Source organism: Carcharodon carcharias, chromosome 35 (genome assembly GCF_017639515.1).
Source record: "Carcharodon carcharias isolate sCarCar2 chromosome 35, sCarCar2.pri, whole genome shotgun sequence".
Taxonomy (NCBI): Eukaryota; Metazoa; Chordata; class Chondrichthyes; order Lamniformes; family Lamnidae; genus Carcharodon; species Carcharodon carcharias.
This window is the reverse complement of record NC_054501.1, coordinates 4,729,822-4,755,912: the sequence shown is the minus strand read 5'-3', so window position 1 is coordinate 4,755,912 and position 26,091 is coordinate 4,729,822. Positions and strand designations below refer to the sequence as shown.

The 26,091-nt window shown below is 50.9% G+C and overlaps 1 protein-coding gene across 1 annotated transcript in view; it reads right to left on the bottom strand.

Moving 5' to 3' along the window:
- Positions 1–214: 214 nt before the first annotated feature.
- The window catches only part of LOC121272762 (calcium/calmodulin-dependent protein kinase type 1-like), a 42,897-nt gene continuing 17,020 nt past the window's right edge, over positions 215–26,091 (bottom strand). Inside the window, exons 3-10 of the mRNA XM_041179543.1 lie at positions 25,968–26,042; positions 21,182–21,320; positions 20,003–20,129; positions 15,731–15,806; positions 15,084–15,196; positions 14,274–14,352; positions 12,146–12,233; positions 215–301 (exon numbers count right to left, since the gene is read on the bottom strand). Coding sequence (XP_041035477.1) covers positions 215–301; positions 12,146–12,233; positions 14,274–14,352; positions 15,084–15,196; positions 15,731–15,806; positions 20,003–20,129; positions 21,182–21,320; positions 25,968–26,042 — 784 coding nt within the window. The remainder of the gene's footprint in view (positions 302–12,145; positions 12,234–14,273; positions 14,353–15,083; positions 15,197–15,730; positions 15,807–20,002; positions 20,130–21,181; positions 21,321–25,967; positions 26,043–26,091) is intronic.

Genomic DNA, 26,091 nt, shown 5'->3' with positions numbered 1-26,091 from the left:
CACGCCTGAATGGTCCCCACTCTGATACGCTTTTGAGTAAACCTGTTTCCATCTGTTTCAGATGAAGTTACATTGTTTCATAGTTTGCCATTGTGAGATTTGAACTCTTGATCTTGGGGTTACAAACCCAGTACCATAACCACTTGGCTATTTAGGCCAAGCTCCCCACTCTGATGCTGCACATTAAAATTACCTCTCCTGATTGGACTTTGGCTTATGTGCTCATCGAAGCCTCATCATTTTCGGTGCCAAGCTGCAGTTTGCACATATGACGAACAACGGCCGTGGCATTGAATGCCCGCTGGAAGAGGCAAAGCATTTCATCACATAATATCCTGCCCAAGGGGAGCGGTATTGGATATATCAGTGTTACAGTGATGGGTGTGGGATATACCAGAGTGTTACAGTGAGGGGTGTGGGGTATATCAGAGTGTTACAGTGAGGGGTGTGGGGTATATCAGAGTGTTACAGTGAGGGGTGTGGGGTATATCACAGTGTTACAGTGAGGTGTGTTGGGGTATATCAGAGTGTTACAGTGAGGGGTGTGGGGTATATCAGTGTTACAGTGAGGGGTGTGGGGTATATCTGTTAAAGTGAGGGATGTGGGGTATATCAGAGTTTTACAGTGAGGGTGTGGGATATATCAGTGTTACAGTGAGGGGTGTGGGGTATATCAGTGTTACAGTGTGGGGTGTGGGGTATATCAGAGTGTTACAGTGAGGGGTGTGGGGTATATCAGATTGTTACAGTGAGGGGTGTGGGGTATATCAGAGTGTTACTGTGAGGGGTGTGGGGTATATCAGTGTTGCAGTGAGGGGTGTGGGATATATCAGATTGTTACAGTGAGGGGTGTGGGGTATATCAGTGTTACAGTGAGAGGTGTGGGATTTTTCAGATTGTTACAGTGAGGGGTGTGGTGTATATCAGTGTTACAGGGAGGGGTGTGGGGTATATCAGAGTGTTACAGCGAGGGGTGTGGGGTATATCAGAGTGTTACAGCGAGGGGTGTGGTGTATATCAGTGTTACAGTGAGGGGTGTTGGGTATATCAGAGTGTTACAGTGAGGTGTGTGGGGTATATCAGTGTTACAGTGAGGGGTGTGGGGTATATCAGTGTTACAGTGAGGGGTGTGGGATATATCAGAATGTTACAGTGAGTGGTGTGGGGTATATCAGTGTTACAGTGAAGAGTGTGGGGTTTATCAGAGTGCTACAATGAGGGGTGTGGGGTATATCTGTTACAGTGAGGGGTGTGGGGTATATCAGTGTTACAGTGAGGGGTGTGGGGTATATCAGAGTGTTACACGGAGAGGTGTGGGGTATATTGGTGTTACAGGGAGGGGTGTGGGGTATATCAGTGTTGCAGTGAGGGGTGTGGTGTATATCAGTGTTACAGTGATGGGTGTGGGATATATCAGAATGTTACATTGAGGGGTGTGGGGTATATCAGTGTTACAGGGAGTGGTGTGGGATATATCAGATTGTTACATTGAGGGGTGTGGTGTATATCAGTGTTACAGGGAGGGGTGTGGGGTATATCAGAGTGTTACAGTGAGTGGTGTGGGGAATATCAGTGTTACAGTGAGGGGTGTGGGGTATATCAGTGTTACAGTGAGGGGTGTGGGGTATATCAGTGTTACAGTGAGGGGTGTGGGGTATATCAGAGTGTTACAGTGAGGGGTGTGGGGTATATCAGTGTTACAGTGAGGGGTGTGGGGTATATCAGAGTGTTACAGCGAGGGGTGTGGGGTATATCAGAGTGTTACAGTGAGGGGTGTGGGGTATATCAGTGTTACAGTGAGGGGTGTGGGGTATATCAGAGTGTTACAGTGAGGTGTGTGGGGTATATCAGTGTTACAGTGAGGGGTGTGAGGTATATCAGTGTTACAGTGAGCGTTGTGGGGTATATCAGTGTTACAATGAAGGGTGTGGGGTATATCTGTTACAGTGAGGGGTGTGGGGTATATCAGTGTTACAGTGAGGGGTGTGGGGTATATCAGAGTGTTACACGGAGAGGTGTGGGGTATATCAGTGTTACAGGGAGAGGTGTGGGGTATATCAGTGTTACAGTGAGGGGTGTGGGGTATATCAGTGTTACAGTGATGGGTGTGGGATATATCAGAATGTTACATTGAGGAGTGTGGGGTATATCAGTGTTACAGGGAGGGGTGTGGGATATATCAGATTGTTACATTGAGGGGTGTGGGGTATATCAGTGTTACAATGATGGGTGTGGGATATATCAGAATGTTACAGTGAGGGGTGTGGGGTATATCAGTGTTACAGTGAGGGGTGTGGGGTATATCAGAGTGTTACAGTGAGGGGTGTGAGATATATCCGTGTTACAGTGTGGTGTGTGGGGTATATCAGTGTTACTGTGAGGGGTGTGGGGTATATCAGTGTTACAGTGAGGGGTGTGGGATATATCAGAATGTTACAGTGAGGGGTGTGGGGTATATCAGTGTTACAGGGAGGGGTGTGGGGTATATCAGAGTGTTACAGTGAGGTGTGTGGGGTATATCAGTGTTACAGTGAGGGGTGTGGTGTATATCAGAGTGTTACAGCGAGGGGTGTGGGGTATATCAGAGTGTTACAGCGAGGGGTGTGGTGTATATCAGTGTTACAGTGAGGGGTGTTGGGTATATCAGTGTTACAGTGAGGGGTGTTGGGTATATCAGAGTGTTACAGTGAGGGGTGTTGGGTATATCAGAGTGTTACAGTGAGGTGTGTGGGGTATATCAGTGTTACAGTGAGGGAAGTGGGGTATATCAGTGTTACAGTGAGGGGTGTGGGATATATCAGAATGTTACAGTGAGTGGTGTGGGGTATATCAGTGTTACAGTGAAGAGTGTGGGGTTTATCAGAGTGCTACAATGAGGGGTGTGCGGTATATCTGTTACAGTGAGGGTTGTGGGGTATATCAGTGTTACAGTGAGGGGTGTGGGGTATATCAGAGTGTTACACGGAGAGGTGTGGGGTATATTGGTGTTACAGGGAGGGGTGTGGGGTATATCAGTGTTGCAGTGAGGGGTGTGGGGTATATCAGTGTTACAGTGATGGGTGTGGGATATATCAGAATGTTACATTGAGGGGTGTGGGGTATATCAGTGTTACAGGGAGTGGTGTGGGATATATCAGATTGTTACATTGAGGGGTGTGGTGTATATCAGTGTTACAGGGAGGGGTGTGGGTATATCAGAGTGTTACAGTGAGTGGTGTGGGGTATATCAGTGTTACAGTGAGGGGTGTGGGGTATATCAGTGTTACAGTGAGGGGCGTGGGGTATAACAGAGTGTTACAGTGAGGGGTGTGAGATATATCCGTGTTACAGTGTGGTGTGTGGGGTATATCAGTGTTAGTGTGAGGGGTGTGGGGTATATCAGTGTTACAGTGAGGGGTGTGGGATATATCAGAATGTTACAGTGAGGGGTGTGGGGTATATCAGTGTTACAGGGAGGGGTGTGGGATATATCAGATTGTTACATTGAGGGGTGTGGTGTATATCAGTGTTACAGGGAGGGGTGTGGGGTATATCAGAGTGTTACAGTGAGGTGTGTGGGGTATATCAGTGTTACAGTGAGGGGTGTGGTGTATATGAGAGTGTTACAGCGAGGGGTGTGGGGTATATCAGAGTGTTACAGCGAGGGGTGTGGTGTATATCAGTGTTACAGTGAGGGGTGTTGGGTATATCAGTGTTACAGTGAGGGGTGTTGGGTATATCAGAGTGTTACAGTGAGGTGTGTGGGGTATATCAGTGTTACAGTGAGGGAAGTGGGGTATATCAGTGTTACAGTGAGGGGTGTGGGATATATCAGAATGTTACAGTGAGTGGTGTGGGGTATATCAGTGTTACAGTGAAGAGTGTGGGGTTTATCAGAGTGCTACAATGAGGGGTGTGCGGTATATCTGTTACAGTGAGGGGTGTGGGGTATATCAGTGTTACAGTGAGGGGTATGGGGTATATCAGAGTGTTACACGGAGAGGTGTGGGGTATATTGGTGTTACAGGGAGGGGTGTGGGGTATATCAGTGTTGCAGTGAGGGGTGTGGGGTATATCAGTGTTACAGTGATGGGTGTGGGATATATCAGAATGTTACATTGAGGGGTGTGGGGTATATCAGTGTTACAGGGAGTGGTGTGGGATATATCAGATTGTTACATTGAGGGGTGTGGTGTATATCAGTGTTACAGTGAGGGGTGTGGGGTATATCAGTGTTACAGTGAGGGGTGTGGGGTATATCAGAGTGTTACAGTGAGGGGTGTGAGATATATCCGTGTTACAGTGAGGTGTGCGGTGTATATCAGTGTTACAGTGAGGGGTGTGGGATATATCAATGTTACAGTGAGGGTTGTGGGGTATATCAGTGTTACAGTGAGGGGTGTGGGATATATCAGATTGTTACATTGAGGGGTGTGGTGTATATCAGTGTTACAGGGAGGGGTGTGGTGTATATCAGTGTTACAGGGAGGGGTGTGGGGTATATCAGAGTGTTACAGTGAGGGGTGTGGGGTATATCAGTGTTACAGTGAGGGGTGTGGGGTATATCAGTGTTACAGTGAGGGGTGTGGGGTATATCAGTGTTACAGTGAGGGGTGTGGGGTATATCCGTGTTACAGTGAGGGGTGTGGTGTATATCAGTGTTACACTGAGGGGTGTGGGATATATCAGAATGTTACAGTGACGGGTGTGGGGTATATCAGTGTTACAGTGACGAGTGTGGGGTATATCAGAGTGCTACAGTGAGGGGTGTGGGGTATATCAGCGTGTTACGGTGTGGGGTATATCAGAGTGTTACAGTGAGGGGTGTGAGGTATATCAGAGTGTTACAGTGAGGGGTGTGGAGTATATCAGAGTGTTACAGTGAGGGGTGTGAGGTATATCAGAGTGTTACAGTGAGGGGTGTGAGGTATATCAGAGTGTTACAGTGAGGGGTGTGGAGTATATCAGAGTGTTACAGTGAGGGGTGTGGAGTATATCAGAGTGTTACAGTGAGGGGTGTGAGGTATATCAGAGTGTTACAGTGAGGGGTGTGAGGTATATCAGAGTGTTACAGTGAGGGGTGTGGAGTGTATCAGAGTGTTACAGTGAGGGGTGTGGTGTATATCAGTGTTACAGGGAGCGGTGTGGTGTATATCAGATTTTTTCAGTGAGGGGTGTGGTGTATATCAGTGTTACAGTGAGGGGTGTGGGATATATCAGAGTGTTACAGTGAGGGGTGTGCTGTATATCAGATTGTTACAGTGAGGGGTGTGGTGTATACCAGTGTTACAGTGAGGGGTGTGGAGTATATCAGATTGTTACAGTGAGGGGTGTGGTGTATATCAGTGTTACAGTGAGGGGTGTGGTGTATATCAGTGTTACAGTGAGGGGTGTGGTGTATATCAGTGTTACAGTGAGAGGTGTGGTGTTTATCAGAGTGTTACAGTGAGGGGTGTGGGATATATCAGATTGTTACAGTGTGGGGTGTGGTGTATATCAGAATGTTACAGTGAGGGGTGTGGGATATATCAGAGTGTTACAGTGAGGGGTGTGGAGTATATCAGAGTGTTACAGTGAGGGGTGTGGAGTATATCGGAGTGTTACAGTGAGGGGTGTGGAGTATATCAGAGTGTTACAGTGAGGGGTGTGGAGTATATCAGAGTGTTACAGTGAGGGGTGTGGAGTATATCAGAGTGTTACAGTGAGGGGTGTGGAGTATATCAGAGTGTTACAGTGAGGGGTGTGGGGTATATCAGTGTTACAGTGACGAGTGTGGGGTATATCAGAGTGCTACAATGAGGGGTGTGGGGTATATCAGCGTGTTACGGTGTGGGGTATATCAGAGTGTTACAGTGAGGGGTGTGGAGTATATCAGAGTTACAGTGAGGGGTGTGGAGTATATCAGAGTGTTACAGTGAGGGGTGTGGGGTATATCAGTGTTACAGTGACGAGTGTGGGGTATATCAGAGTGCTACAATGAGGGGTGTGGGGTATATCAGCGTGTTACGGTGTGGGGTATATCAGAGTGTTACAGTGAGGGGTGTGGAGTATATCAGAGTGTTACAGTGAGGGGTGTGAGGTATATCAGAGTGTTACAGTGAGGGGTGTGAGGTATATCAGAGTGTTACAGTGAGGGGTGTGGAGTATATCAGAGTGTTACAGTGAGGGGTGTGAGGTATATCAGAGTGTTACAGTGAGGGGTGTGAGGTATATCAGAGTGTTACAGTGAGGGGTGTGGAGTATATCAGAGTGTTACAGTGAGGGGTGTGGTGTATATCAGTGTTACAGGGAGCGGTGTGGTGTATATCAGATTGTTTCAGTGAGGGGTGTGGTGTATATCAGTGTTACAGTGAGGGGTGTGGGATATATCAGAGTGTTACAGTGAGGGGTGTGCTGTATATCAGATTGTTACAGTGAGGGGTGTGGTGTATATCAGTGTTACAGTGAGGGGTGGTGTATATCAGTGTTACAGTGAGAGGTGTGGTGTTTATCAGAGTGTTACAGTGAGGGGTGTGGGATATATCAGATTGTTACAGTGTGGGGTGTGGTGTATATCAGTGTTACAGTGAGGGGTGTGGTGTATATCAGAGTGTTACAGTGGGGGGTGTGGGATATATCAGAGTGTTACAGTGAGGGGTGTGGAGTATATCAGAGTGTTACAGTGAGGGGTGTGGAGTATATCGGAGTGTTACAGTGAGGGGTGTGGAGTATATCAGAGTGTTACAGTGAGGGGTGTGGAGTATATCAGTGTTACAGTGAGGGGTGTGGTGTATATCAGTGTTACACTGAGGGGTGTGGGATATATCAGAATGTTACAGTGACGGGTGTGGGGTATATCAGTGTTACAGTGACGAGTGTGGGGTATATCAGAGTGCTACAGTGAGGGGTGTGGGGTATATCAGCGTGTTACGGTGTGGGGTATATCAGAGTGTTACAGTGAGGGGTGTGAGGTATATCAGAGTGTTACAGTGAGGGGTGTGGAGTATATCAGAGTGTTACAGTGAGGGGTGTGAGGTATATCAGAGTGTTACAGTGAGGGGTGTGAGGTATATCAGAGTGTTACAGTGAGGGGTGTGGAGTATATCAGAGTGTTACAGTGAGGGGTGTGGAGTATATCAGAGTGTTACAGTGAGGGGTGTGAGGTATATCAGAGTGTTACAGTGAGGGGTGTGAGGTATATCAGAGTGTTACAGTGAGGGGTGTGGAGTGTATCAGAGTGTTACAGTGAGGGGTGTGGTGTATATCAGTGTTACAGGGAGCGGTGTGGTGTATATCAGATTTTTTCAGTGAGGGGTGTGGTGTATATCAGTGTTACAGTGAGGGGTGTGGGATATATCAGAGTGTTACAGTGAGGGGTGTGCTGTATATCAGATTGTTACAGTGAGGGGTGTGGTGTATACCAGTGTTACAGTGAGGGGTGTGGAGTATATCAGATTGTTACAGTGAGGGGTGTGGTGTATATCAGTGTTACAGTGAGGGGTGTGGTGTATATCAGTGTTACAGTGAGGGGTGTGGTGTATATCAGTGTTACAGTGAGAGGTGTGGTGTTTATCAGAGTGTTACAGTGAGGGGTGTGGGATATATCAGATTGTTACAGTGTGGGGTGTGGTGTATATCAGAGTGTTACAGTGAGGGGTGTGGGATATATCAGAGTGTTACAGTGAGGGGTGTGGAGTATATCAGAGTGTTACAGTGAGGGGTGTGGAGTATATCGGAGTGTTACAGTGAGGGGTGTGGAGTATATCAGAGTGTTACAGTGAGGGGTGTGGAGTATATCAGAGTGTTACAGTGAGGGGTGTGGGGTATATCAGTGTTACAGTGACGAGTGTGGGGTATATCAGAGTGCTACAATGAGGGGTGTGGGGTATATCAGCGTGTTACGGTGTGGGGTATATCAGAGTGTTACAGTGAGGGGTGTGGAGTATATCAGAGTTACAGTGAGGGGTGTGGAGTATATCAGAGTGTTACAGTGAGGGGTGTGGGGTATATCAGTGTTACAGTGACGAGTGTGGGGTATATCAGAGTGCTACAATGAGGGGTGTGGGGTATATCAGCGTGTTACGGTGTGGGGTATATCAGAGTGTTACAGTGGGGGGTGTGGGATATATCAGAGTGTTACAGTGAGGGGTGTGGAGTATATCAGAGTGTTACAGTGAGGGGTGTGGAGTATATCGGAGTGTTACAGTGAGGGGTGTGGAGTATATCAGAGTGTTACAGTGAGGGGTGTGGAGTATATCAGAGTGTTACAGTGAGGGGTGTGGAGTATATCAGTGTTACAGTGAGGGGTGTGGTGTATATCAGTGTTACACTGAGGGGTGTGGGATATATCAGAATGTTACAGTGACGGGTGTGGGGTATATCAGTGTTACAGTGACGAGTGTGGGGTATATCAGAGTGCTACAGTGAGGGGTGTGGGGTATATCAGCGTGTTACGGTGTGGGGTATATCAGAGTGTTACAGTGAGGGGTGTGAGGTATATCAGAGTGTTACAGTGAGGGGTGTGGAGTATATCAGAGTGTTACAGTGAGGGGTGTGAGGTATATCAGAGTGTTACAGTGAGGGGTGTGAGGTATATCAGAGTGTTACAGTGAGGGGTGTGGAGTATATCAGAGTGTTACAGTGAGGGGTGTGGAGTATATCAGAGTGTTACAGTGAGGGGTGTGAGGTATATCAGAGTGTTACAGTGAGGGGTGTGAGGTATATCAGAGTGTTACAGTGAGGGGTGTGAGGTATATCAGTGTTACAGTGAGGGGTGTGGAGTGTATCAGAGTGTTACAGTGAGGGGTGTGGTGTATATCAGTGTTACAGGGAGCGGTGTGGTGTATATCAGATTTTTTCAGTGAGGGGTGTGGTGTATATCAGTGTTACAGTGAGGGGTGTGGGATATATCAGAGTGTTACAGTGAGGGGTGTGCTGTATATCAGATTGTTACAGTGAGGGGTGTGGTGTATATCAGTGTTACAGTGAGGGGTGTGGAGTATATCAGATTGTTACAGTGAGGGGTGTGGTGTATATCAGTGTTACAGTGAGGGGTGTGGTGTATATCAGTGTTACAGTGAGGGGTGTGGTGTATATCAGTGTTACAGTGAGAGGTGTGGTGTTTATCAGAGTGTTACAGTGAGGGGTGTGGGATATATCAGATTGTTACAGTGTGGGGTGTGGTGTATATCAGAGTGTTACAGTGAGGGGTGTGGGATATATCAGAGTGTTACAGTGAGGGGTGTGGAGTATATCAGAGTTACAGTGAGGGGTGTGGAGTATATCAGAGTTACAGTGAGGGGTGTGGAGTATATCAGAGTGTTACAGTGAGGGGTGTGGGGTATATCAGTGTTACAGTGACGAGTGTGGGGTATATCAGAGTGCTACAATGAGGGGTGTGGGGTATATCAGCGTGTTACGGTGTGGGGTATATCAGAGTGTTACAGTGAGGGGTGTGGAGTATATCAGAGTGTTACAGTGAGGGGTGTGAGGTATATCAGAGTGTTACAGTGAGGGGTGTGAGGTATATCAGAGTGTTACAGTGAGGGGTGTGAGGTATATCAGTGTTACAGTGAGGGGTGTGGAGTGTATCAGAGTGTTACAGTGAGGGGTGTGGTGTATATCAGTGTTACAGGGAGCGGTGTGGTGTATATCAGATTTTTTCAGTGAGGGGTGTGGTGTATATCAGTGTTACAGTGAGGGGTGTGGGATATATCAGAGTGTTACAGTGAGGGGTGTGCTGTATATCAGATTGTTACAGTGAGGGGTGTGGTGTATATCAGTGTTACAGTGAGGGGTGTGGAGTATATCAGATTGTTACAGTGAGGGGTGTGGTGTATATCAGTGTTACAGTGAGGGGTGTGGTGTATATCAGTGTTACAGTGAGGGGTGTGGTGTATATCAGTGTTACAGTGAGAGGTGTGGTGTTTATCAGAGTGTTACAGTGAGGGGTGTGGGATATATCAGATTGTTTCAGTGTGGGGTGTGGTGTATATCAGAGTGTTACAGTGAGGGGTGTGGGATATATCAGAGTGTTACAGTGAGGGGTGTGGAGTATATCAGAGTGTTACAGTGAGGGGTGTGGAGTATATCAGAGTGTTACAGTGAGGGGTGTGGAGTATATCAGAGTTACAGTGAGGGGTGTGGAGTATATCAGAGTTACAGTGAGGGGTGTGGAGTATATCAGAGTGTTACAGTGAGGGGTGTGGGGTATATCAGTGTTACAGTGACGAGTGTGGGGTATATCAGAGTGCTACAATGAGGGGTGTGGGGTATATCAGCGTGTTACGGTGTGGGGTATATCAGAGTGTTACAGTGAGGGGTGTGGAGTATATCAGAGTGTTACAGTGAGGGGTGTGAGGTATATCAGAGTGTTACAGTGAGGGGTGTGAGGTATATCAGAGTGTTACAGTGAGGGGTGTGGAGTATATCAGAGTGTTACAGTGAGGGGTGTGAGGTATATCAGAGTGTTACAGTGAGGGGTGTGAGGTATATCAGAGTGTTACAGTGAGGGGTGTGGAGTATATCAGAGTGTTACAGTGAGGGGTGTGGTGTATATCAGTGTTACAGGGAGCGGTGTGGTGTATATCAGATTGTTTCAGTGAGGGGTGTGGTGTATATCAGTGTTACAGTGAGGGGTGTGGGATATATCAGTGTTACAGTGAGAGGTGTGGTGTTTATCAGAGTGTTACAGTGAGGGGTGTGGGATATATCAGATTGTTACAGTGTGGGGTGTGGTGTATATCAGTGTTACAGTGAGGGGTGTGGTGTATATCAGAGTGTTACAGTGGGGGGTGTGGGATATATCAGAGTGTTACAGTGAGGGGTGTGGAGTATATCAGAGTGTTACAGTGAGGGGTGTGGAGTATATCGGAGTGTTACAGTGAGGGGTGTGGAGTATATCAGAGTGTTACAGTGAGGGGTGTGGAGTATATCAGAGTGTTACAGTGAGGGGTGTGGGGTATATCAGTGTTACAGTGAGGTGTGTGGGGTATATCAGAGTGTTACAGTGAGGGGTGTGGTGTATATCAGAGTGTTACAGTGAGGGGCCTGGGGTATATCAGAGTGTTACAGTGAGGGGTGTGGGGTATATCAGAATGTTACAGTGAGGGGTGTGGGGTATATCAGAGTGTTACAGTGAGGGTTGTGGGGTATATCAGAGTGTTACAGTGAGGGGTGTGGGGTATATCAGAGTGTTACAGTGAGGGTTGTCGGGTATATCAGAGTGTTACAGTGAGGGGTGTGGGTTATATCAGAGTGTTACAGGGAGGCGTGTGGTGTATATCAGTGTTATAGTGAGGGGTGTGGGATATGTCAGAGTGCTATAGTGAGGGGTGTGGGGTATATCAGAATGTTACAGTGAGGGGTGTGGTGTATATCAGAGTGTTACAGTGAGGGGTGTGGGGTATATCAGAGTGTTACAGTGAGGGGTGTGGGGTATATCAGAGTGTTACAGTGAGGGGTGTGGGGTATATCAGAGTGTTACAGTGAGGGGTGTGGGGTATATCAGAGTGTTACAGGGAGGGGTGTGGTGTATATCAGTTTTACAGTGAGGGTTGTGGGGTATATCAGAGTGTTACAGTGAGGGGTGTGGGTTATATCAGAGTGTTACAGGGAGGCGTGTGGTGTATATCAGTGTTATAGTGAGGGGTGTGGGATATATCAGAGTGCTATAGTGAGGGGTGTGGGGTATATCAGAATGTTACAGTGAGGGGTGTGGTGTATATCAGAGTGTTACAGTGAGGGGTGTGGGGTATATCAGAGTGTTACAGTGAGGGGTGTGGGGTATATCAGAGTGTTACAGTGAGGGGTGTGGGGTATATCAGAGCGTTACAGGGAGGGGTGTGGTGTATATCAGTTTTACAGTGAGGGGTGTGGCGTATATCAGAGTGTTGCAGTGAGGGGTGTGGGGTATATCAGAGTGTTACAGTGAGGGGTGTGGTGTATATCAGTTTTACAGTGAGGGGTGTGGGGTATATCAGTGTTACAGTGAGGGGTGTGGGGTATATCAGAGTGTTACAGTGAGGGGTGTGGGGTATATCAGAGTGTTACAGTGAGGGGTGTGGGATATATCAGAGTGCTATAGTGAGGGGTGTGGGTTATATCAGAGTGTTACAGTGAGGGGTGTGGGGTATATCAGAGTGTTACAGTGAGGGGTGTGGGGTACATTATAAAATCTGTCCCTCACCTTCCATTGCATCTTTGCGTAGTTTTTCCTGAATTGTTCACTGAAGGATTCGTGAATGTTCTTGTCCAAGGCCGTGTCGCCAACGATCCTGCGGGTCAAAGGGCAAAGATCAGAGTGCGACTCGGAGCCTGGACCAGAGCCTGGTGACTGAGCGATGGACAGCGGGGCAGGAGAGGTTCCTCTTGCCCCCACTGCTGCCCCTGACTGGGAGTGGAGCCGGTTAAACATCAGCCAGCCTGCTTGCCCTATTTGCGTGAGCGTCGGTGGGGGGGGTCAGCACTGACGCCCCTCCCCATGGTGGACTGGCAGCATGCCGTCTCTCAAGCACTTGTCCAGCGATTTGAGCCCCAGGTGGTGCCTCGTCTGTCGCCCATCGCCTTCCCTCACTCCAGAACGTCCCAAAAGCTCCTCAAGGCCCAGGAAGGAGATTGGGTCCCTCCCCCCACACAACAAGTGTGGTCAATCTTGTAATATGGGAAACGCAGCAGCCAATTCGCGCACAGCAAGATCCCACAAGCATCCACCGTGGTCAGGACCCAGTCCATTTGTTTCACTTTCATGATTCTCCGTCGAGGGGTAACCTTTTGCCCCAGCAGACGGTGGAGAACACCCCAGCCCAACCCCCCCCCCGCCCCACCCCAACCCCCCCGCCCCACCCAGGCTGCCCTTCGGCCAGTACTGGCTGTGGGATCTTTGACGTCCGCCTGAGAGGGCAGGGGTAGGCCTGGGGTTTTAATGTCTCATCCCGCGTGATGGCAGCTCAGACAGTGCGGCGCTCCCTCAGCGCTGACCCTCCGACAGTGCAGCGCTCCCTCAGCACTGACCCTCCGACCGTGCAGCGCTCCCTCAGCACTGACCCTCCGACAGTGCGGCGCTCCCTCAGCACTGACCCTCCGACAGCGCGGCGCTCCCTCAGCACTGACCCTCCGACAGCGCGGCGCTCCCTCAGCACTGACCCTCAGACAGCGCGGCGCTGCCCCTCCGACAGTGCGGCTCTCCCTCGGCGCCGACTCTCTGACAGTGCGACCCTCCGTCAGCGCCGACCCTCCGACAGTGCGGCACCCGCTCAGCGCTGAACCTCCGACAGTGCGGCACTCCCTCAGAACTGACCCTCCCACGGTGCGGCGCTCCCTCAGCACTGACCCTCCGACAGTGCCTCCCTCCCTCAGCACTGACCCTCCGACAGTGTGGCGCTCCCTCAGCACTGACCCTCCGACAGTGCGGCGCTCCCTCAGCACTGACCCTCCGACAGTGCGGTGCTCCCTCAGCACTGACCCTCCGACAGTGCAGCGCTCCCTCAGCACTGACCCTCCGACAGTGCGGCGCTCCCTCAGCACTGACCCTCCCACCGTGCGGCGTTCCCTCAGCACTGACCCTCCGACAGTGCGGCGCTGCCTCAGCACTGACCCTCCGACAGCGCGGAGCTCCCTCAGCACTGACCCTCCGACAGTGCGGCGCTCCCTCAGCACTGACCCTCCGACAGTGCGGCGCTCCCTCAGCACTGACCCTCCGACAGTGCGGTGCTCCTTCGGCACTGACCCTCAGACAGCACGGCGCTGCCCCTCCGACAGTGCGGCTCTCCCTCGGCGCCGACTCTCTGACAGTGCGGCCCTCCGTCAGCGCCGACCCTCCGACAGTGCGGCACCCGCTCAGCGCCGAACCTCTGACAGTGCGGCGCTCCCTCAGAACTGACCCTCCCACAGTGCGGCGCTCCCTCAGCACTGACCCTCCGACAGTGCGGCGCTCCCTCAGAACTGACCCTCCCACAGTGCGGCACTCCCTCAGAACTGACCCTCCGACAGTGCGGCGCTCCCTCAGCGCTGACCCTCCGACAGTGCGGCGCTCCCTCAGCGCTGACCCTCCGACAGCGCGGAGCTCCCTCAGCACTGACCCTCCGACAGTGCGGCGCTCCCTCAGTACTGACCCTCCGACAGTGCGGCGCTCCCTCAGCACTGACCCTTTGACTGTGCCGCGCTCCCTCTTCCTGCCCCCGGGGATGTATCACTTTGCACGGCATGAGTCTCTGGACAGGGGTCTTGGACCCACGATCTTCTCTATCTGAGGTGAGGGCGAGCCTGAGTGTGCTGAGGCAAAAGGCAGTGGAGCACATGCATGTTTCAGCACTTACCAGGGGTGTTTCAGAGCTTCCTCACAGGTGTACCTCTTGTCTGGCTCCCTCACCAACAGATGCCGGATGAAGTCTTTTGCTGGAGACCGAACAGAACACATATTGAGATGTGGTCTGGTCAACGCTCACACCTCAGGGCATAGTTCTCCCTTGCAGTGTGACCTCCACTACCTAGGGGGGTCGGGGGAGGTGCTGTTTTTTATTCCCCCGCCCCCGCCCCACTGGGACACATACCGTCCTAACTTGCCAGTTCCCTCGGGGCCATTACCGTGTCACGGCTGGAACGCACGAGGCGAGAGTCGTGGGCCCAGGAAAGATGCTGGCCCATCGCTGTCTTCAGAAGGCGCATTTCAAGGCTGGGGAGGGGCAAGTAAACTCGTCATTGTAGTTTGCCTCGGAAAGGAGAAACGTTCCTGGCACCTCCCTTACCCCCCCCCCCACCCCAAGCGAGGTCCCGGTTTCTGCCCGTGTCGCCGCGCTCGGCTGCATTGGGCTTCACTGGAAGAGGGGTGGCAGGGGAGAGTTCTCCTTGATCGGAGTGCCCCCTAGGCTGGGGTGGGGCAGGCGGAGTGTTGGCGGAGGAATCAGTCCGCGGGCCCCAAGAGCACCGTGGCACCGTTCCCTCGGCCATGCCAAAGGATCAGGATCGGCCGTGTGCCTGCCACAGTCGAATAGCACACAGCTTCCCCCCCCCACAACACTCAGGGTGGAGGGAGGAAAGGCCTTTGGGGAGTCCCACCACCCACATTTGCCACTCACCTCACACACACCCCCCCACCCCAGCACCTGAAACCCTCGAGGGGTACCTACCTGACTCGGAGATGTCGTCCCAGTACGGGGAGTCGAACTCGAACTCAGCCTTCAGGATCTGCTTGAAGAGCTCCGAGTCATTCTCGTGGTAGAACGGTGGGTAACCGCACAACCTGGACACGGTGGGGGAGAAGGAAAGAAAGACAGAGCATTTACCGGATGCCTTTTTCCCCCCCAGGGCATCCCAAAGAGTCTCACCGCCGATCGAGTGCTTTTGTTTCTGAAATGTGGCCCCAGTCGTAATATATGGAACACGTTATCCACCCTGCCCCCAGCAATGTCCCTCAGCACTGACCCTCAGACAGTGCGGCACACCTTCAGCACTGACCCTCCGACAGTGCGGAGCTCCCTCAGCGCTGACCCTCTCACAGTGCGGCGCTTCCTCAGCGCTGACCCTCCCACAGTGCGGCACTCCCTCAGCACTGACCCTCCGACAGTGCAGCGCTCCCTCAGCACTGACCCTTCGACAGCGCGGCGCTCCCTCAGCACTGACCCTCTGACAGCGCGGTGCTCCCTCAGCACTGACGCTCTGAGGGTGGAGAGGTGAGGGGTGGTGGGATTTTAGACTGCTGGTAAATAGGGGTTGCTGAAATGTAAGAGGACAGTTCCACCTCCCGGTCCCAGTTCCCGATCGCCCAGGTACTCACAGGATGTACGATATGATACCGATTGACCAGCAGTCCACAGATTTTCCATACAGTTTCTGTTCCAGGACCTCAGGAGCTGACGGGGCAAAGATACGGTCCAAATGAGAGAAACTTCTAGAAAACTTGCAAAACAGCTTACATCACAACTGGTTTGGGTGAATGTCTTTCTCTGTATCCCTCCCTCCCTTGGCCTGGAACTTGCTCAAACACCTACAGTGCACGAGGCCCAGGAAAGTTTCCAATTCCGGCCCCTTGAGCACTCACCGATTTCCTTGGCTCCACCATCCATTCCTTCAACAGCCAGGGGCCTAATCCCCCTGCTCCGCTGTCTCCCCATCGCCCTGTATCAATCCCAACTAATCCCACTGCCCCGCTCTCTCCCCATAGCCCTGTATCAATCCCAACTAATCCCACTGCCCCGCTCTCTCCCCATCGCCCTGTATCAATCCCCAAACTAATCCCACTGTCCCACTCTCTCCCCATAGCCCTGTATCAATCCCAAACTAATCCCACTGCCCCGCTCTCTCCCCATAGCCCTGTATCAATCCCAACTAATCCCACTGCCCCGCTCTCTCCCCATCTCCCTGTGTCAACCCCCAAACTAATCCCCCTGCCCCGCTCTCTCCCCATCGCCCTGTATCAATCCCCAAACTAATCCCACTGCCCCGCTCTCTCCCCATAGCCCTGTATCAATCCCCAAACTAATTCCCCTGCCCCGCTTTCTCCCCATCGCCCTGTATCAATCCCAAACTAATCCCACTGTCCCACTCTCTCTCCATAGCCCTTTATCAATCCCCAAACTAATCCCACTGCCCCACTCTCTCCCCATAGCCCTGTATCAATCCCAATTTAATCCTACTGCCCCGCTCTCTCCCCATCGCCCTGTATCAATCCCAAACTAATCCCACTGCCCCGCTCTCTCCCCATCGCCCTGTATCAATCCCCAAACTAATCCCACTGCCCCACTCTCTCCCCATAGCCCTGTATCAATCCCAAACTAATCCCACTGCCCCGCTCTCTCCCCATAGCCCTGTATCAAGCCCAAAACTAATCCCATTGTCCTGCTCTCTCCCCATAGCCCTGTGTCAATCCCCAAACTAATCCCAATGTCCCGCTCTCTCCCCACAGCCCTGTATCAATCCCAAACTAATCCCACTGCCCCACTCTCTCCCCATAACCCTGTATCAATCCCAAATTAATCCCACTCTCTCCCCATAGCCCTGTATCAATCCCAAATTAATCCCACTCTCTCCCCATAGCCCTGTATCAATCCCAAACTAATCCCACTGTCCCACTCTCTCCCCATAGCACTGTATCAATCCCAAACTAATCCCACTGTCCTGCTCTCTCCCGATAGCCCTGTATCAATCCCAAACTAATCCCACTGCCATCAGAATGAGGGGTCTCCCATTGAAGACGGAGATGAGGAGGAATTTCTTGTCTCAGAGGGTGATCAGTCTGTGGAGTTCTCTCCCCTCCCCCTGAGAGCAGTGGGGGCCGGGTCACTGAATATATTCAAGGCCGAGAGAGACAGATTTCTGATCGACGAGGGGATTCGAGGGTTATGGGGGTGGGGCCGGGGGGGAGAGGGACAGGAAAGAGGAGTTGAGACCACAATCGCATCAGCCATACAAACATATGAAACAGGAGGAGGCCATTCAGCCCCTCGAGCCTGCTCCATTCAGTAGGATCATGGCTGCCCTATTTGTGTTCCCATCTGCCCCCAACAACCTTTAATTCCCCTCCTAACAAGAATCTATCTACCTCCGTCTTAAAACAAACCAAGTTTGAGTGGCCGCCTCCTGCAAGGAGCAGGGAGAGGCCACTCAGCCCCTCAAGCCTGCTCTCCCATTCAATAAGATCATGGCCGATCTGATTGTAACCTCAACCCCACATTCCTACCTCCCCCCGATAACCTTTCACCCCCTTGTTAATCAAGAATCTATCCACTTCGGTCTTAAAAACATTCAGAGGCTCTGCTCCCACCACTTTTTGAGGGAGAGAGTTCCACAGACTCTCGACCCTCTGAGAGAAACAATTTCTCCTCGTCTCCCTCTTCAATGGGTGACCCCTTATTTTTAAACAGTGACCCCCCTCGTTCTAGATTCTCCCATAAGAGGAAACGTCCTCTCCAGATCCACCCTGTCCAAGATCCCTCAGGATCTTCAAGGTTTCAATCAAGTCACCTCTCACTCTTCTAAACTCCAGCAGATACAAGCCTAACCTGTCCAACCTTCCCTCATAAGACAACCCACCCATTCCTGGTATTAGTCTGGTCAACCTTCTCTGAACTGCTTCCAATGCATTGACATCCTTCCTTTAGGAGACCAGTGTAAAGAAATAAAGGCTGAATGGCCTCTTCCTGATCCTATTTTGTATTCTTGGATACAACATTACAAGGAGGAGAGGGTTGGATTAAAGAGGCTGTTGCCAGGACTGGTGAATCTCATAGATGAGTTAGCAGAGGGGCTATAATGGGACCTCTCCTCGTTCTGAGGTGGGTGGGGAGGGTGAAATTTTAATTGAGGTTTATAAAACGATGAGTGCCCCAGCCATTTGCAGTATATGTCAACAATTTGGATGAGGGAGCCAAAGGTAATATTTCCAAGTTTGCCGATGACACGAAATTTGGCGGGAATGTGAGCGGGGAGGAGGGTGTTAAGCGCAGTCTCAGACAGGTTGAGTGATAACATGGCAGACACAGCATAATATGGGTAAGCGTGAAGTTATCCGCTTTGGTAGGGAAAAACACAATGGCAGAGTATTACTTAAAGGGTGACAGATCGGGAAATGTTGATGTACAAAGGGACCTGGGTGTCCTTGTACACCGATCACTGAAAGTGAGCATGCAGGTGCAGCAAGCAGTTAAGAAGACAAATGTTATGTTGGCCTTCATTGCGAGAGGACCTGAGTACAGGAGCAAGGATGTCTTACTGCAGCTGGACAGGGCCTTGGTGAGACCACACCTGGAGTATTGTGTGCAGTTTTGGTCCCCTTACTTAAGAAAGGATACACTTGCCATAGAGGGAGAGCAGCGAAGGTTCACCAGACTGATTCCTGGGTTGGCAGGATTGTCGTATGAGGAGAGATTGGGCCGACTAGGCCTGTATTCCCTGGAGTTTAGGGGATCTCATTGAAATGTATAAAATTCTGGCAGGGATAGACAGACCGGATGCAGGAATGATGTCTCCTCTGGGCTGGGAGGGGGTCTAGAACAAGGGGTCACAGTCTCCAGGATACGGGGTAGATCATTTAGGACTGGGATAAGGAGAAACCTCTTCACTCAGAGGGTGGTGAACCTGTGGAATTCTCTACCACAGGAGGCTGTGGAGTCCAAGACACTGAGTATATATTTAAGAAGGAAATAGACAGATTTCTAGATTCTAAAGGCATCAAGGGGCACGGGGAAAGAGCGTGAGTACGGAATGAGATAGAGGATTGTCCATGATCATGTTGAATGGTGGAGCAGGTTCGAGGGGCCGAATGGCCTATTGTCCTACGATGAGGGGCCTGGGTAGAGTGGATAGGGAGGCCCTATTTCCCTGTGCAGAGAGGTCAGTCGCCGGTGGGATAGATTTAAAGCAACTGGTGGAAGATCCAAGGGGAGCAGTGAGGAGTAACGCTTTCCACCTAGAGGGTGGTTAGGGTCTGGAACCCAATAGCTGAAAGGAAGGCAGAGGCAGAAACCCTTGCCGTATTTTAAAAAAAAAACACTCTGGTATACACTGGCCTGTAACTTGCTCCAGTTCGGCCTCTGATGGGCAGCCGGTAACCATGGCAACCCAGCATGGCCTGAGCTAGCAAAACGGGCCTGTGGACCTTACTAAACTTGTGGAGGGGTGGTGAAGGGGGCGGACCGGGGGAGGCGTTTCCCTGTCACGTACGTGGTCAAAAAATGAGATTTTGTTTTATTTCCTTCTAGAATGGGCAGTTTTATGGATGGGCCTGAGAGAGAGAGAGGGCGGCGGGGTCCTTTTCTTGGCCTCCAAAGGCCAATGGGGCCTGAAAATCCCAATGGGCCTCAAAAGCCTTGGAGCAAGGAGGGGTTAAATTAAGAATGACGCCACAGGATCGCAGAATGTTGGCAGGGAAGGTGGACACCCATCGATTCTGCACTGGCTCTCTGAAAGAGCATTCTACCGAGTCCCACTGTCCTGCCATAGCCCCTAGCCTTGCACGTTCTATCTTATTTTTAGGTAGCGGGGGATTTTGGCCAGCGAATGGAAGGATTTTGACTCAGCTACACAAGAATGAGGAGGACAGCCCTTATACCCACGTAACCAGGCGTCCCACAGGCCGTCGACAACAGCCTCCCTGTTTCTTCGATCTTGGACAGTCCAAAGTCGCTGATCATGATTTTCGAGTCATCGAACGGAGACGCGTACAGCAGATTCTCCGGCTGAGGAGCAACAGGCGATCATTAAATCAATCGCTCCCTCAACGGCCACCCCCCCCACCCCCAACCATTTCCCCACATTCCCCACTCCATCAGTCGCTCCTCTCAGGATGCGCTAGGGTAGGACCCCTGAACCCTCAGAGTCACGGCTCTCAAACACCAGCCCTCTGGCTGGCTGTTCAGCTTTTTTCTTTATGTAGGCATCGCTGGTTAGGCTCAGTATTTGTTCCCATCCCTAATTGCCCCCTTGAGAAGGTAGTGGTGAGCCGCCTCCTTGAACCGATGCAGTCCCCGTGTGGTGTAGGCACACCCACAGCGCTGTTAGGGAGGGAGTTCCAGGATTTTGACCCAGCGACAGTGAAGGAACGGCCGATATATTTCCATGTCGGGATGGTGAGTGGCTCGGAGGGGAACTTGCAGGTGGTGGGGTTCCCCATGTGTCTGCTGCCCTTGTCCTTCTAGGTGGTAGAGGTGGTGGGTTTGGGCGGCGCTGTCGAAGGAGCCTTGGCGAGTTGCTGCAGTGCATCTTGTAGATGGTACACACACTGCTGCCCCTGTGCAGTCGGTGGTGGAGGGAGTGAATGTTTGTGGATGGGGTGCCGATCAAGCGGGGCTGCTTTGTCCTGGATGGTGTCGAGCTTCTTGAGTGTTGTGGGAGCTGCACTCATCCAGGCAAGTGGGGAGTATCCCATCACACTCCTGACTTGTGCCTTGTAGAAGGTGGACAGGCTTTGGGGAGTCAGGAGGTGAGTTACTCTCCGCAGGATTCCCAGCCTCTGACCTGCTCTTGTAGCCACAGTGTTTATATGGCTGGTCCAGTTCAGTTTCTGGTCAATGGTAACCCCCAGGATGTTGATAGTAGGGGATTCAGTGATGGTGATGCCGTTGAATGTCAAGGGGCGATGGTTGGATTCTCTCTTGTTGGAGACGGGCGAGGTATCCCCCTCAACAGGAGAGAACCCAGAACATTCCCTCCCCGCTAAGCTTGAAAGCAAAGGCTGTCAGACACCCCCACCGACCCACCACACACCCTCGTGCCACCCTGCAGTGCCTACCTTCAGGTCCCTGTGGACGATGCCCAGCTGGTGAAGATAGTTGACTGCATCTAGGATCTGCTGGATGAGCTTGCTGGCATCTCTTTCTGTGTAAAAACCACGCTCAATGATGCGGTCAAACAGCTCACCACCCGATACCCTGTGAACAAGTGGCAGCCCTGAGAGTGTGCACTTGCATTGAGCAGTATAACTTCAGACTGGCCCTCTCCATCCCTGTCTCTCTCACTCTCTCTCTGTACATAGTATTTCTCGCTCTCTTTCAGTACGTCCAGTGTTTCTCCCTCTTCCTCTCCATCTTTCTTTCTCTCTCTCTCTATGCATAGTGTATTTCTCCCTCTTCCTCTCTCTCTTTCTCTCTCTCTCTATGCAACAGTATTTCTCCCTCTTCCTCTCTCTCTCTCACTCTCTCTATACAAACAGTATTTCTCCCTCTTCCTCTCTCTTTCATTCTCTCTCTCTATACAAACAGTATTTCTCCCTCTTCCTCTCTCTCTTTCTCTCTCTCTCTATACAAACAGTATTTCTCCCTCTTTCTCTCTCTTTCTCTCTCTCTATATACATACAGTATTTCTACTTCTTTTTCTCTCGCGTGCTCTTACTCTCCCTCTTTCTCTCTCTTTTTGCCCCCGCACCAACTATCTGTCTCCCTTCCTCCCACCTCCTCTGTCTCCATCTCTATATCTTTCTCAATATTTGTCTCGTCTTCTATTTCTCTCTGTCCCGTTAACCCATCATCCCTCCTCTCTCACTCACTGACTCACACAGTCCAGCAACACCCCCATTTTAAAATTCTCACTCTCCTGTTCAAGTTGCTTCATACCCTCTATCTCTGTAACCTCCTCCAGCCCCAACAGCCCTGCCTTTCTCTGTAACCTCCTCCAGTCCCTACAACCCTCCCTATCTCTGTAACCTCCTCCAGCCCCAACAGCCCTGCCTTTCTCTGTAACCTCCTCCAGTCCCTACAACCCTCCCTATCTCTGTAACCTCCTCCAGCCCCAACAGCCCTGCCTTTCTCTGTAACCTCCTCCAGTCCCTACAACCCTCCCTATCTCTGTAACCTCCTCCAGCCCCAACAGCCCTGCCTATCTCTGTAACCTCCTCCAGCCCCTACAACTCTCCCTATCTCTGTAACCTCCTCCAGCCCCTACAACCCTCCCTTTCTCTGCAACCTCCTCCAGCCCCTACAACCCTCCCTATCTCTGTAACCTCCTCCAGCTCCTACAACCCTCCCTATCTCTGTAACCTCCTACAACCCTCCGAGATCTCTGCGCTCCTCCAATTCTGGCCTCTTGCCCATCCCCCGATTCCCATCGCTCCACCATTGGCGGCCGTGCCTTCAGCTGCCTGGGGGGGGGCCCTGAGCTCTGGAATTCCCTCCCTAAACCCCACCGCCTCTCTCCCTCCCTCACTCTCTCTCTCTCTCTCTCTCCCCCTCCTCCTTCAAGACGCTCCTTAAAAACTGACCTCTCTGGCCGAGCTTTTGGTCTCTTGTCCCTAATATCTCCTCGATGTTGTCCTTGTTTCTCTCTGTCTCTCTCTCTCTGTCTCTCTCTCTCTGTCTCTCTCTCTCTGTCTCTCTCTCTCTGTCTCTGTCTCTCTCTCTGTCTCTCTCTCTGTCTCTCTCTCTGTCTCTCTCTCTGTCTCTCTCTCTGTCTCTCTCTCTGTCTCTTTTTCTGTCTCTCTCTGTCTCTCTCTCTGTCTCTCTCTCTGTCTCTCTCTCTGTCTCTCTCTCTGTCTCTCTCTCTCTCTCTCTCTGTCTCTCTCTCACCCTTTTGCTTGTCTGTCTAAAACTCAATCTACCTCTGTGAATCTCTTTCCCTCTCTTTCCGTCATACATTTCTGCCTCTACATCTCACACCCCCACTCTCTCTTTTCCCCCACATTGAACACTCACTCCCTCCCCGTCTGTCTCTCCTGCTTTCTCATTCGCTCTTATTCTCTCCTCCCTCTCACCCACTCTCTCTGTCACCCCTTCATTTCTCTCTCTCTCTCTCACGCGCTCTCTCCCTCCCTCCCCATCTCTCTTTCTCCCCCACCCCCTCTCTCGCTACGACCTGGATGTTCACCTAGTCTGGCTGACCCAGGAACCCTTTTCGATAGTGGGTTGCACCTGATTCCAGGATTCCGCCCACAGTCCCCTTCCTGGCAATTTTCCGTGGTATGAGATATAGATGTGGGTAGCCCTCTTGGATGCAGAACTCTCACCTTTTCCAGCACCATTGCGCGGGTGGGTAGGTTAACCCCCCTACCCCACCCCATCACAATTTTAACAGAGATGGGCTAATGTATCCTCCATTTTCAATCACCTAGCATCCACCAAGCGCAGAGATCAGTAGCCATGTTTTTGAAATGGACATTTAAAAAAATTATAACGATCTATGAGAGTTAGATTCAAATACATTTCCTATTGAAAAAACTCTCATTCAAAAAAACCCACTCAAAAGCTGTAAATCCCCCTCAAACGGTCAATCTGTTGTAAAAGCAAACATCCATTCAGAATCCACATCAAAGGCAGGTAATCCTTTAATAACCTCTTAAGGCTGTCAATCAAACTGTGAACACAGTCCCCTGCTGAGCTAAGTGTTTCTGGAGCTTTAAAACTCAGCCAAGCATTCATGATGGACTCAGCTGTCAAAACAAACCATCGCAGCCTCTGTAAATAAACATGGTTCACAGAACCTCAGAGGAGTCGTGAACTATGAGAGGGATTCCGTGTCCCAAGTGGGGAACTGACAAAAAAACAGTCACCTGCTTGTGAAATTCTTTCATTGACAGGCTTTGAAATAGAAAAATATTGCTCTTTCAGTTTCAATAGTTGAGTGCTGTCTTGTTAGTTAGATATGTTTTTACTGCAGTGGTTGATTATAGGTCTCTGTCCTGAAGGAAGGTTGATCAGCATTGTATAAGTTTTGAGATACATTAGAATACTTTTCCCATTGAGAAAAGTGCTATTATGCATTCAAGACAGAAGAAGAGTGCTTGGGAACTCTAAGTCTCATGACCTCAAGTAATTTAAATGTTCACAGTCCTCTAAAGTTGAAAAAAAAACTTCTCTGCAGCTCACACTGAGAGAAACAAGATACCAACAGCTGCTCCTGGAGTGCAATGTTTAACAGGCCATCTGGTGTATGCAACAAAAAGCCATCTTTTTTTGCAGTTCCAATTGGCTCCATTGTCCATGAACTGCAATGGTTTATTTTGACAGCTAAGACTATTGTGAATGCTCGGATGAGTTTCAAAAGCTCCAGAACCACTTATCTCTGCAGGGGGCTGTGTTCACAATTTGACAGACAGTTTTAAGAGGCTATTGAAGGATTTGATGTGGATTCTGAATAGAGGCTTGTTTGTTTTTACAACAGGTTTAACACTTGAGCGGTTTTATAGTTTATGGATTTTTTTTTGAATGAGTTTATTTTTCAGTAGAAAGTGTGTTTGAATGTAACTCTCTTAGAATTTTAGAATTTTTAAAATGTCCATTATGAAATCATGGATCCTGAGCCTTGCCAGTAGTGAGTGACTATGAAGCATACATGGAGAGGCATAGAGGGGGCTTGGGGAGTAAGTGGGAGGGCATGGAGGGTGCATGGGGGTGCAGGCACCATGGAAGTGGGGAATGCCTCGGGGGAGTGGGGTTGCAAGTGGCCTCGGGGTACGAGGGGCATGCAGGTGGCATCAGGGTATGAGGGGGCACGGAGGGGGGAATGGAGAATCTGAGGAGGTATGGAAGGAATATGGGAGCATTGAGTGGGCATGGGGCGTTGAGTGGGCATGGGGCATTGAGGGGGCATGGGGCATTGAGGGGGTATGGGGGTATTGAGTGGGCATGGGGGTATGGGGGAATTGAGGGGCATGGGGACATTGAGGGGGTATGGGGGTATTGAGTGGGCATGGGGGTATGGGGGCATTGAGGGGGCATGGGGCATTGAGGAGGTATGGGGGTATTGAGTGGGCATGGGGGTATGGGGGCATTGAGGGGGCATGGGGGTATTGAGTGGGCATGGTGGTATGGGGAATTGAGGGGGCATGGGGCATTGAGTGGGCATTGTGGTATGGGGGAATTGAGGCAGCATGGGGCATTGAGGGGGCATGGTGGTATGGGGGAATTGAGGAGTCATGGGGCATTGAGTGGGCAAGGTGGTATGGGGGAATTGATGGGGCATAGGGCATTGAGTGGGCATGGTGATATGGGGGAATTGAGGGGGCATAGGGCATTGAGTGGGCATGGGGGCATTGAGTGGGCATGGTGGTATGGGGGAATTGAGGGGGCATGGGGCATTGAGGGGGCATGGTGGTATGGGGAATTGAGGGGGCATGGGGCATGGTGGTATGGGGGAATTGAGGGGGCATGGGGCATTGAGTAGGCATGGTGGTATGGGGGAATTGAGGGGGCATGGGGCATTGAGGGGGTATGGGGGTATTGAGTGGGCATGGTGGTATGGGGGAATTGAGGGGGCATGCAGGCCCATTATCAGCCTGCCTTCGTCAGCACATCCGGTCTGTCTCCAAGATGCTGGTCCTGCCTCCCTTCTGTCTCTCTACCCCTGTCTCTGTCTCTGTCTCTGTCTCTGTCTCACTCGCTGTCTCTCTATCTCTGTGTCTCTCTCTCTTTCTTTCTTTCTCCCAGTCTCTGCATCTCTCTCTGACCCTCTCTCTCTCTCTCTCTATCTCCCAGTCTCTCTCCCTGTATCTCTGTTTTTCTCTCTCTCTCCCTGTCTTACCCTCTCCCTCTCTCCCCTTCTCTCTTTGTCCCTGGCCTGTGCACCACATTTGTGGCTGGGTTACTCACAGTTCCATGACCAGGTACAGGTGGCTGGGACTTTCATACACCTTTTGAAGAGAGACGATATTCTCATGTTTGATTCTGAAAAAGAAAAAGGTGTTTTCTTTGTGTTCTTTCTACACAATATGGA